Below are 12343 nucleotides of genomic sequence, written 5' to 3' on the forward strand. Positions count from 1 at the left end.
GGGAAAGAGAAGGAAAAGGGAAGGGAAGAAGAAGGAAAAGGGAAGGGAGGAGGGAAAGGAAGGAAAGGGAAGGGAAGGAAAGGGAAGGAGAAGGGAAGAGAAAGAGGAGGAGGGAAATAAAAGAGAAGGAAAAAAGAAGGGAAGAGAAGGGAAGGAAAGGGGGAATGGACATCAAAAGCCTAAGGATAAATTATGGCTGACAAGCATGTGAAGAGCTATCAGGTAAAAGAAAGATTTAACTTCAACTTCATGGAACTAAAGGAGAGGCAATGAATAGAAATTACAAAGAGGGAAATGCTGGTTTCAAGTAAGGAAAATCTTCCAGGTATTTTCCAAAGTGTAATGGGCTATTTCAAAAGGCAGTGGGCTTCCTATTAATTAGTGTAGGCCTTTAAGTAGAGACTGGGTAACTACTTGTCAGAGATGTTAAGAAGAGATTTCTGCTCTAGTATGATTTGGGCTAGTTCCGGTTTGATTCAACTGAACAAACATTTATTAATGCTAACTGCAAAGCACTTTACTAGACAATGAGGATGCGATTACTAAATGAAACATTCCCTGCCCCCAAGAAGCTTGCATTCTACTGATGTTCCAACTCTGAGATTCCATGATTCCAGTATGTTGGGAGTAGAAAGTGAAATTGGAACTTTTTGAGTTGGTGGTGGGGAACAGGATTTGGTCTCCAGTAAGACTTTTTCTAAAAAGTACACAATAACTGGAACAGAAAAGTAGTCTGGGGATGCAGCTGGGTAGCTCAGTGAATTGAGAGCCAGGCCTAGAGATGGGAGATCCTAGGTTCAAGTCTAACCTCAGACACTTCCCAGCTTGGGCAAGTCACTTGACCCCCATTGCCTACCTTTACTGCTCTTCTGCCTTGGAGCCAATACACAGTAATGACTCCAAGATGGAAGGTAATGGTTTTAAAAAAAAGAATAAAAAGAAAAGTAGTCTGTTCAACACCACAGAAGAATGATCTATCTAAACTTAGACTACTGAGTAGGAGACAATGGAGAGAGATGATCCCAATATCTCCAATGAGTTGCATTGAAATTGACCTTCCCTTCCTCCCCCATCCTCTTCCTCAGTGGCAGCATAAAGAATGTGACCAGTAAAATATAAGTTCCCTGAGGGCACAAATGCTTCTATTTTGCCTTACTATTCCTAAGGATTAGTGCAGGCCTTGAACATAGTAGATAATTAATAAGTATTCCTGACATTAAATTAACGAATCCTCTGAATTCTTGTCATAAAAATTCCACCCAGTGACCTGATGCCATTTGGGATATGATTCCACCCAGTGACCTGATGCCATTTGGGACTATGTCCACTTTTGGGGGACATATAGGAAGGGAAGAAGAAGTTGCTCTATGCTGGAATCTTGTCTATTTCCTGTATAGAATTGGTACCATTTTTGGAAGTAAATTTCTTGGGACAAGTAGGTGGCTCAGTGGGATTGAGAGCCAGGCCTAGAGATAGGAAGTCTGGGGTTCAAGTCTGGTCTCAAACATTTCCTAGCTCTGTTACCCTGGGCAAGACACAACCCCTATTGTCTAGCCCTTACCAAGCTCTTCTGCCTTGCAACCAATACTCAGTCTGGTTCTAAGATGGAAGATAAGGGTTAAGAAATTAAATCTCTTAAGACTGGAGAGACTTGTTCATTTGGACCAGCCATGGTAAGGCTGTGAGTCTACACTATGTTCAAAATATCTGCATGTTTGTAAATATCCAGGAATTTTTCTGTTTTCATTCATATGTTCTTAAAAAGGTAGTTCACCTTAGAGGAGATGGGTAGAAGACAGTTTGCCATTTAGGGCAGGATTCTTATAATCTCAATGGATCTGAGGGCCCTCCTCCCAGTGATGGAGATCTTAGCCCTTCCACCTGTTCACCCTGTGTGACTCTTGTCCACTTACTCCCATAAATGTACTTGCCAGAGTGGTCCAACATGCTAAGGGCTCTCCTTTAGGTTTCTTGCCATTGAATGGATCCCAACAGAGTATTTGATGTAGGATGTTCATCGATTATCCTCACTCTAGCCTATCTTTTTATCTAGTAATGCATCTGATGACATCCTTCAGTACCATTCCTTCTCAATTTGTAATTCATCATGGTACTATGGATACATAATCATTATTACTGAGTGATAAAGTAATATCATCTTTGTAAGGTAGAAAAGAAAGTCTTGGTGACTTAAAAAGACTGATTAAGAGACTTAGAAATAACATTAGAACTAGAAGGGACCTTAAGGGTAATTAGTCTGAAATATTATTACAATTCCAAAGCTTCATTTTACAGATGAGGAAACTGAGGTTCAGGGAAGTAAAATGATGAGTCCATAGTCAGACAGCTCATTAGTGGTGAAACTGGAATTAGAACTCAGGTCTCTTGACTTCCAATATAGTATTCTTTACAGTGTATCATTCTGAAGATATAACCCAGTATTTTTAGGACTTTCTCTGAGCGTGGAGAAAGTTTCTCTCATGACAATAAGAGGAGGGCAAGCTTCTTCTCCAATAGTATGTCTGCCTCTAGCAGTCGATTGATGGAGAAAGGATGGAGGCTAAAGACCTGTCAACAGGGAGTTGGATGAAAGTGGAACAGCAAGGAAGTGAAGAGTTTGGAAAGATTCCAACCATCCAGGGCCCCAGGAGAAAGAATGTGAGACAAATAGAAGAGTAGATGGCCTTGAAGAAGGCAGAATTCAGAGACCATGGATGGGCCAACAGAAAAATGACAGAGACAAAAACACAGGAACACTCTGATCAACCCCTCTCCTCCTCCCCATTGCAGGTAACACATACAGTTATCTCCCCAACAAAAAGTCTTGGATGCATCACTGTGGCAAGTTGTGGGAAGGGAAATAAAATGAAACAATGTACTACCGTCCTCGTCCTCTAGCCAATCTTCCTCTTCTGAGACCCAAGGAATGGCAGCGCCAAAGGGGAAAAGCAAGAATGGTTAGTTTGGCAGCAGAAAGCCAAGGACAACAGGGAACATTGTTCTCTTAGTTTCCAGTATCTCCTCTATCAGCCAGATGCCCAAACTCACTATTGTCCCACCCCATTTCAGGGAATAAATATTAGTAAATTTATAGAATATTTGTTAGGTCATTTAAGAGGCAGCTTATGTGGTAAAGTAGGAAAAATCTTGGACTTGGAATCTGGAGATCTGGTACTCAACCAGCCATGCAACCAGGGGCAAATGATTTTGTTTTTTCTGAGACTTAGTTTGTTTATCTGTAAAATGGCCATAATAGTATACAGAATCACAGACTGTTTCAGTTGTAATGTATATTTGAAAATATTTTGGAACCATTGATTTGGATCTGGACAGAACCATAGAAATAATCTAGTATAATTCCTTATTTTTCAGGAAACTGAGGTCCAGGAAAGATTAAATGATTTGGCCAAGGTACTAAGGGGCAAGGCCAGACTTTGAACCTGGTACTCTTTCTATTGTAGCAGGCAATCATCTTAGGATCATAGATTTATTGTTATGAGACTTTAGAAGTCATCTAATCTAGCTCCTCCATTTTATAGAGTAAAAAACTCAGGCCTAACAAGAATTTGTTCCAAGACACACCGCTAATAAATGACATAGTCAGCAATCTTCAAACTCTAAGTCCAAAGTTCTTTCCCTTATATCATTCTGTCTCTTTAATTGTACTGCCTATCCCATAAGTGTGCTTGGGGGGAAAAAATTAAACTTGCATAAATGGCAATGTGAACTATTCCTAAATTCATAGGTTAGCATGTCTGCCCCCAAATAAGGTGAAGAAGTAATGTGGAAAAGCAGATGGCGGCTGGCCTTGGGAATTCCCTCTACCAAAGGGATCAAAGATCCAGATTAAAAATAAAAATTACAGAGATCTTGAGTATCTTTATCTTCCTAGAGGAAAAGTAGATTTTTTTTTTGGATTATCCACTCTGTAGGTTAGTTTGGAAATCCCTTCGTGGCCAACATAGCAACATAACTGCTAAGAAAGAGTCCATTAAATCACGCTGTTCTTTGATGCTTCTTTAAGCTCAGGATGCCACCAAACAGGGAAATAATGAAAGCCAAACCCCAAAACAAACAGCAGACACATTGATCCCAAAGCCAAGAAACCTAGACCGCACCCAAGATCCTGTTGTTAAAAGTTGGCACATCTCCCAGGAAACAACAATCTCCAAGGGCGGCCCACCATGCACAGATTCTTCCTGGAAAACCAGTGCAGGTCTGAGTCCAGCTATATTGATGCAAGAAATACCGGAAATAGCTTCCAGAGTATTTGCCAGGCTTCTAAATGACCCTTTCCTTCTTCTCCTCCCTCCCCTATTCTTCTTTCTTCTGTTCTCCTCAATTTGGTTTCTTCCAGAAGGAGAGATCGAGATTATGCCAAAGGCCATTTGGCCTGCAAGGCATCCTGCACAAGGGAATAGGTTATGCATTTGGAAAGGAAAGACATTGCCAGTTTTCACTTTTAACCCATTCCTAGTTTCATCACAAAGGTAATGACCAAACCTTGAAAAATCCTTCCTCCAGGAGTGGCTAGGAAGCCCAGTGGATAGAGATCCAGACCTAGATCTGGGTTCAAATCTGATCTCAGATATTTCCTACTTGTGTGGTCTTGGGCAAGTCACTTAACCCCAAATGCTAAAGCCTTATTGCTTTTCTACTTAGAATCAATATCAATTCTAAGATAAAAGCTCAGTTTTTTGTTGTTGTTTTTTTAGTCCTCTCTCAATAGAAGTTTCATTTCCTGACCTTGGAAGTTACATCTAGTGGCTTGATAATTAGCTTGGTCTATAAAAGGAGAATGGTCCAACTTGGTTTTTGAGTGCCATAGAAATGCTTTTTTTGCAAATATTCTGATGCCTTGAGGTCCTAATTGTCATTTGGGAGAGCATCTCATCCCCCTAATGATTTCTCTCATGTTAAGGAACCTGAAATGTTAAATCCTGTGGTCATCCAATGAGACCTGGGTACATCCATTCACACTCTCTAGTTTTTGTAATTACAATTTTTCCTCATTTTTCCCCCATTGGAGTGGGAACCCCTTGAAGGCTGGATCCATGTTTTTGCTGTTTTTGCCTTTTTTTGTATGCCCTGAACTTGGCACAATGCCTTGGTATACAGTAAGTGCTTAATAAATACTTGCTGATGACTGTCTCCCTGAAGGAGCTGGAAAGAGACTAGTTAATGAATTTGGAAGTGGGCATGGGAAAATGGTTGAAAGAAATGGGCAATTTCTCTCTTTAAACAAAAGGAGAGAGGTTGGAACATTTTATGTAGGTCCTGGGGGAAGACAAGTCTCTAAAATTTAGTACAGGAAGTTTCTTCCCTGAGAGGAACCTGGGAGTTCTAATATCATTGAAATCACAGGTCCGGTCTCTAGACTCTATGCATGGGGAAAAAAAGGCTTTTGATTGGTTTGTTAAGAAATGATAACCAGGGGCAACTAGGTAGCACAGTGGATAGAACACCAGGATTGTAACTGAGGGAACCTAGGTTCAAAGCTGGCCTCAGACACTTCCTAAGCCCTATGATCCTGGGCAAACCACTTAACCTCAATCTAGCCCTCACTGTTTTGGAATTGATACTTTGGTATTGATTCTAAGAAAGAAGGTAAGAGTTTAAAAAAAAACAATGATAATCAATTCTGATGGCAAAAGTTAAAGTAGAGAATCTGGAATGGTTCAAAGATTTCAATCTGTCCTTGGCTGCATGGGACTCATTTACCTTCTCCCCATTATATGCACTGAAACAACCCTTGACACTTACCTTCCTCAGCCTCTGCTATGTGGAAGAGAAAAAGAGAAGAGAAAAAAAAGGAGAGGTGAGTGAGTTTCAAGGCAGAACTTCTTCTGATCCAAATGATGACAAATCTCCTGCTCTTACCTTCCTGCTCCCTGAAAAAGAAAAAAGAAATGGAATTCCATGGTGAGCCAAGGATAAGCCTTCATTTTTAATTCCTATACATACATACAGAAGACACACAGACACACAACACACATTCACAAGTATATGCACATAAATTCATGCCCTGCCTGAGATTTCCATGCAATTGACTTTTTTTGGAGTCCTCTATTTTTCCAACATTGAGTCCAAACTCATTAATTTGCCATTCGAGCCCCTCCACAATCTGATTCCAACCTGTCTTGACCATGTTATCTCCCACTATTTCCTAAAAGTATTCCTTACCCTGGCTAGATTTTTCTCAGGATTGGGAAGATGTTCTCTCTTTCCCTAAGAGGCAACTGGGTGCTACAGTCCATAGACTGCTGGACCCAGAGCTGGGTTAGACCTGAATTCAAATCTAGCCTTAGATATTTATTAACTATGTGACTATGGACAAGCCACTTAACCTCAGTTTCCTCACCTGTAAAATGAGGATAATAATGACACCTATCTCCTAGGGTTATTATAAGGATCAAATAAGATCATTCTCTTATCCATAGTAAGACAACTAAATGAGACAATATTTGTAAAGTGTTTAATAAAGTGCCTGGCACATAGTAGGTGCTTAATTAACACTTCTTTCCTTCTCTTTCCTCAGGCAAATAATATTTGTAAAGTGTTTAATAAAGTGCCTGGCACATAGTAGGTGCTTAATTAACACTTCTTTCCTTCTCTTTCCTCAGGCAAATCAGGGATGCAGCTATAATTTATTGCCACTGAGGATGCCCTGGGATACTGAAGTCAAGACTTCCTGCATCATATTTCCATCCATTAAACTAAGCCTTTTCTTTTTTTATTCAAAAATATTTTATTTCCCCAATTACACATGATCATCATTTTCAACATACATTTTTCAAAATTATAAGATCCAAATCGTCCCTTCCCTTCTCTTTCCCTTCTTGGGGATGGTAAGCAATGTGATCTGGGCCAAATGTGTATTATCACACAAAACACCCCTACATACTGGCCATTGTTGTAAGAGCACATTCATACAAAACCAAAAGCGCCACAATAAAACCATAAATACACTGATGTGAAAGAGTCTGCTTTGATTTGCATCTGACTCCACCAATTCTTTCTCCAGAGGTTGGACCCATTCCTCATCCTAAATCCTTTAGAATTGGGATTTGTTTGTTGTTGTTTTGTTGCATCACTGAGAGTAAACTAAGTCTTTTGTTATTGAAGAGGGTCTAGGGACTAAATTGGCATTCTAGGCTCCTTAGGGGGGTGACCTACAGACCCTGAGGTGGCTCGTTTAACCTTTCTAAGGCTCCGTTCTCAGCAGAAAGAGTTTGCCAGATGACTGGGTTCCTTGGATCATTCGCCAGCCTCTCGCACAGGTAGAATACTTGAATGCTTCCCACCCCACCCCATCCAACCCTGCCATGACCTTGAAATCTCATCCTGCCAAACTCCCAAGTCCATCTCCAGTCCCAAAGGAAGGGCTGTAATCTGAATCCCTATAGACAGTCTTGAAATGAGAATGGCCACCCCCTTGGGGCTTGGGAATGAAAGACAGAGAACATGGTGAACCAGGGAGGGATGGGGAGGGGAGGGCAAGGGAGTGCCGTGGCCACCTACTTACTCTTCATACTCCTCCACAACTTCTTCTGTGTCCGACATGGCGTCTGCTCCCCCTCCAAAGAGAAAGACAAGTCAGTAGCTGCAAAAGGATCCGACACAATTCTCCTTTCTTAGCTCTGTGAGAACAACTGCAGGGATTGATGAGGTTTGGAAAGGGGCAAAGGCAGGGCCTTTTGAGTGTTCTCTTGGGAGACTCATATTGGGCTTCTCTTGAGTCCTCAACGCTGGTCATCATAACTATCCAAGTCAAACACTCTTGGGAGCTCCGCCCTTTGACAAGCTCTATTCATGGCACTAGGAGGCGGGGGCTCTGGGCTATATCCTGCTTCTTCCAGTAATTTGCTGTGTATTTTTGTGAAAGGAATTGGATTTGGAGTCAGAGAAACAGGCTTGAGTAGCTTTGCCACTTATACCCTCTGTAGTAGGTATAAGCCACTTAACCTCTCCAGGCCTCAGTTTCCTCATCTGTAAAATGAGGGGGTTGAACTGGACAAATGAATTAAAAAGTGAACAAAGACATTTTATTAAATAGATGCCAGTACCAGGTAGTGTGGTATAAGCCCTGATGCTACAAATATAAAAATAGAGATAGTCCCTGCCCTCAAGGAGCTTACATTCAAATGGAAGATGTTTACACATATGGGAGTGTTAGCTAGAAAAGAGTAACTTTGTAAGAGAAATCACAGGGAAGGTGAGTGGAGTCCTAAAGCAATTGGTTGACGTGTCCTTTCCAAGAATGGTCTCTAAGGCTTCATTCAGGCCCACATCCAAGAGGACAAACATGCCACATGGGATCACCTTTGGGCTTTTTCCCTTCCTTCTCCCTGAGAGAGGGAACTCACTCCTCATAACTACAGGCAGCCTCAGACTGAGAGATGGTAAATATATGAGAAATGGCAAAATACAATTAGGCCACTGATATCAAAATGGCAGTGGTGGCAGCACCAACAGTAGGTTATTGTTTCCAAAGCTTCTCAATTCTCTATGGACCTCAAGTTCCTCACCTATAAGATGGGTGGAAGGAGATGGATTAGATCAGAGGTTCCCAAAATTTTTTGGCCTACTGTCCCCTTTCCAGAAAAAAATATTACTTAGCCCTGTGGAGATTAATTTTTTTTAATTTTAATAGCAATTAATAGGAAAGATAAATGCACCTGTGGCCATCACCCCCCCCCCCCCCGGATCACTGCAGCACCCACCAGGGAGTGGTAGCACCCACTTTGGGAATCACTGGATTAGATGATCACAAGGGTCACTTCCAACACTAATAATCTTAGTCTCATCAAAGTAGTATTTCAAGAGTTTTCAGGAGTAATGCTCCTCAGTCAAATAGTAAATGTCCTTTCTTTCTCTCCAGTTAGAGAGGTAGATAAGGGTGTTAGGCTTGGAGACAGCTCCATGGCTCCATGGATAGAGGACCAGACCTACAAACAGGATGTCCTTCTGGCCACAGACACTTCCTAGCTGTGTGACCTTGGGCAAGTCACTCAATCCCCATTGCCTAGTCCTTATCATTCTTCTGCCTTGGAACCAATACACAGTAGTGATTCTAAGATGGAAAGTGAGGATTTAAAAAAACAAAACAAAACAATGCAAAAAAGGGTGTTAGATTTGGAGTCAAGAAGAACTGAATTTTAAACCCCCCTTAGACACTTACTAGCTGTATGACCCTGGACAAATCACTTAACTTCAATCTGCATCAGTTCCCTCACCTATAAAATAGGATTCATACCAGGTTTGTTGTGAGAATCAAATGAGATAATGTTTGTGAAGCACTTAACACACTATAGGGACTTAAAATTGCTTGTTTCCTTTCTCTCTCAATCAATCTCTCTCTCTCTCTTTTTCTCTCTTCTCTCTCTCTCTCTTTTTCTCTCTCCTCTCTCTCTCCCTCCCTTCCTGTCTTTCCCTCCCTTTCTCTCTCTCTCCTCTCTCCCTCCCTCTCTGTCTCTGTCTCTGTCTCTCTCTCTCTCTCTCTCTCTCTCTCCTCCTTTTCTCCCTCCCTCTCTCTGTCTCTGTCTTTCTGTCTCTCTGTCTCTCTCTCTCCTCTCTGTCTCCTCTCTCCCTCCCCCTCTCTCTGTCTCTTACTGTCTTACTCTCTGTCTTTCTGTCTGTCTGTCTCCCCTCTCTCTACTCTCTCTCTCCCTTCCTCCCTCTGTCTCTGTCTCTGTCTCTCTCTCTTTTGTCTCTGTCTCTGTCTCTCTTTCTCTCCTCTCTTTCTCTCCCTCTCTCTCTGTCTCTCTGTCTCTGACTCTGTCTCTGTCTCTCTCCCTCCCTTTCTCTCTGTCTCTCTCTGTCTCTCTCTGTGTCTCTCTCTCCCTCTCTCTGTGTCTCTCCCTACCTCTCTCTGTGTCTCTCCCTCCCTCTCTCTGTGTCCCTCCCTCCCTCTCTGTCTCTGTCTCTCTCTCTCCTCTCTTTCCCTCTCTCTCTCTCTCTGTCTCTCTGTCTCTGTCTCTCTCGGTCTCTCCCTCCCTTCCTCTCTCCCTCTCTTTGTGTCTCTCCCTCTCTCTCTCTATCTCTCTTTATCTCTCTGTCTCTGTCCTCTTTCCCCAGCCTTCCCTTCCCCTTCTTCTCTCTGTCTCTATAGCACTTTCTCTGTCTCTGTGCATCTGTCTGTCTGCTTCTCTTTGTCTAGGAATCTTACTTGGACAATGACAACAAATTAGTCTTGAAATCCGGACCAAGTCTGTGAGCTACCTGGGTGATCCTAAAAGAATCTCCATGAGTCACATATCCAGAACTGTTGGTTTAGGACATCCGTTTTTGTGGCAGATTCACTTGGTCCAAAGTAGCTCCAAGAGAGACTGATTCAGAATGGACCACACTTGGGAGTGGAACTCAGGCACTTGCCTGGTTGAGGTTCCTCTGCTGTGTGTATGACTGTGTACATACGTGCAGTTCTAGAGTTCCTCGGGGCTCTGAGGAAGTTCAAGAATGTTCTCTTCCCTCCCTTTGCCTCCAAGCTTCCTGGATTCCTTTAAGACTCAACTCAAATGCCCCATTCTATAGGCAGCCTCTCTTGGATAGCCCAGCTGCCAGTCCCTTCCCCTCTCACATTACCTTTCATCTACTCTGAATGTACTTAATAAATTACATCAACCTGCTCTCTCCCGTATTTGAATATAAGCTCTTCGTGGGTCAGTCCAGTTTTTACCTTCCTTGTAAGGCCAAGGCTTAGCACAGTGCTTGGCACATAGTACATGCTTAAGAAATTCTTACCGACTACCTGCCTGGCCACTCTGAAGTCTACAGATTCTTGGCACCATAGATGGAGACCAGGTATCAGACAGCAACAATAACAACTCACCTTTCTAGAACATTTTGTTCTTTATGCATTTTTATTGACCCTCACAAATGCCCTGAGAGGAAGATGCTATCATCTTTTTTAAACTTAGTTTTCATCTTAGAATCAATACTGTATTTTGGTTCCAAGGGAGAAGAGCAGTAAGGGCTAGGCAGTGGGGCTTAAGTGACTTGCCCAGGGTCACACAGCTAATTAGTATCTGAGGCCAGATTGGCCGCTAATATTATCCTTATTTTTACAAATGATATAGTGAGATTGAGAAAAGTTTCGTGACCTGTCCAAGACATACAGGCATAGCTCGAATTCAGGACTTTTGACTCTAGGGGCAGTGGTCTTTCCACTGCATCATGTAATCTTTCAGGCATTTGGAATAGTTCCTAGCAGAGATGGATCCTGGTCTAAATTGGCTTCTTCACATCAACAAAACCAGCACCTAAAGCCCTTTGAGGATCCAGAATTAATCTTTCTCTGACAATATTCAGTGTCAACAGGTGACTGATCCCCCAGGGCTTGAGGATTTTACTAACAAAAGTAGCCCTCATCATAGGGGAACCCTAACTCCACCCAAATGAGCCTATAGCAGCAGTGAGGTGGTTCAGGGGATAGAGTGCCAGACCTAGAGTTCAAATATGACCTTAATACTTCTTAGCTGTATGACCTTGGACAAGTCACTTAACCCCAGTTGCCTAGCCTTTAGTGCTCCTCTGCCTTGGAACTGATGCTTTGGTGCAATTCTAAGATGGAAAATAGGGGTTTTAATTTTTTTTTTCTTAATGAGCCTACTGTTGTGAACTTAGCGAGCTAAGTATATCTGTATATCTCTGGGCATTTGGTCCTATAAGGGCTCATCCCTATAATATGGTCTATGCACCAGCTAACCTCCAGCCAGGATGAAGAGAAATAATTTGTTCAGGAAAATTGAGCTTGGTTTGGATCCCCTGAAATGGTCTCTTAAGTCAACAGCCTTAAGTCTGCCCCAGTCCCACATGCCATCATGTTCCCTCTGCTCTGTCTGACTATATCCCCCATAAAGGCTTTAAACATGAGGGCTGTGGGACAGATAAGAGTAAATCAGACCCTTCTCCATGTACCCTGGCACCACCATCCATCTCCAGAAATAGCAGGCAGGATGTGAAGTGGGTGATGGGGTTCTGACAGTCCAGAGATCACAGCCAAGCTAATCTCACACGGAGGAACAGGACTAAAGGGAGGGGAGTGGGGTTAGCAGTCCCCAGGAGCTGGGAGTCTGACCTCCTGGTGGATTAGATAAGGGCCTAGTAGAGGCAAGCCATGAATATCCTAAATCTCCTATATTCCTAGCACTCAAGCCGCTATCTTCTTCTATAGATTCCTTCTATGATTGTTAAAGGTCATCCTAAACTTAAGTCCTCTCATCAATCGGTCAGTCAACAAGAGAAGGAAAGAAAGAAGGAAAGAAAGAAAGAAAGAAAGAAAGAAAGAAAGAAAGAAAGAAAGAAAGAAAGAAAGAAAGAAAGAAAGAAAGAAAGAAAGAAA

General features: G+C 42.3%; 1 protein-coding gene across 5 annotated transcripts in view; it reads right to left on the bottom strand.

Annotated features, from left to right (window-relative positions):
• TNNT2 (troponin T2, cardiac type) overlaps positions 1 to 12343 on the bottom strand; it is a 36363-nt gene that overhangs the window by 20832 nt on the left and 3188 nt on the right. For 2 of the 5 annotated variants that reach the window (XM_044676070.1, XM_044676073.1), the window contains exons 2-5: positions 7526 to 7577; positions 5881 to 5891; positions 5764 to 5778; positions 2883 to 2912 (exon numbers count right to left, since the gene is read on the bottom strand). In XM_044676070.1, the coding sequence (XP_044532005.1) occupies positions 2883 to 2912; positions 5764 to 5778; positions 5881 to 5891; positions 7526 to 7563 (94 nt within the window). In that variant the 5' untranslated portion in view covers positions 7564 to 7577. The remainder of the gene's footprint in view (positions 1 to 2882; positions 2913 to 5763; positions 5779 to 5880; positions 5892 to 7525; positions 7578 to 12343) is intronic. The other 3 variants (XM_044676071.1, XM_044676075.1, XM_044676074.1) reach the window with 3 other exon arrangements.

This window comes from Gracilinanus agilis, chromosome 4 (genome assembly GCF_016433145.1).
Source record: "Gracilinanus agilis isolate LMUSP501 chromosome 4, AgileGrace, whole genome shotgun sequence".
In the NCBI taxonomy this organism is placed as follows: Eukaryota; Metazoa; Chordata; class Mammalia; order Didelphimorphia; family Didelphidae; genus Gracilinanus; species Gracilinanus agilis.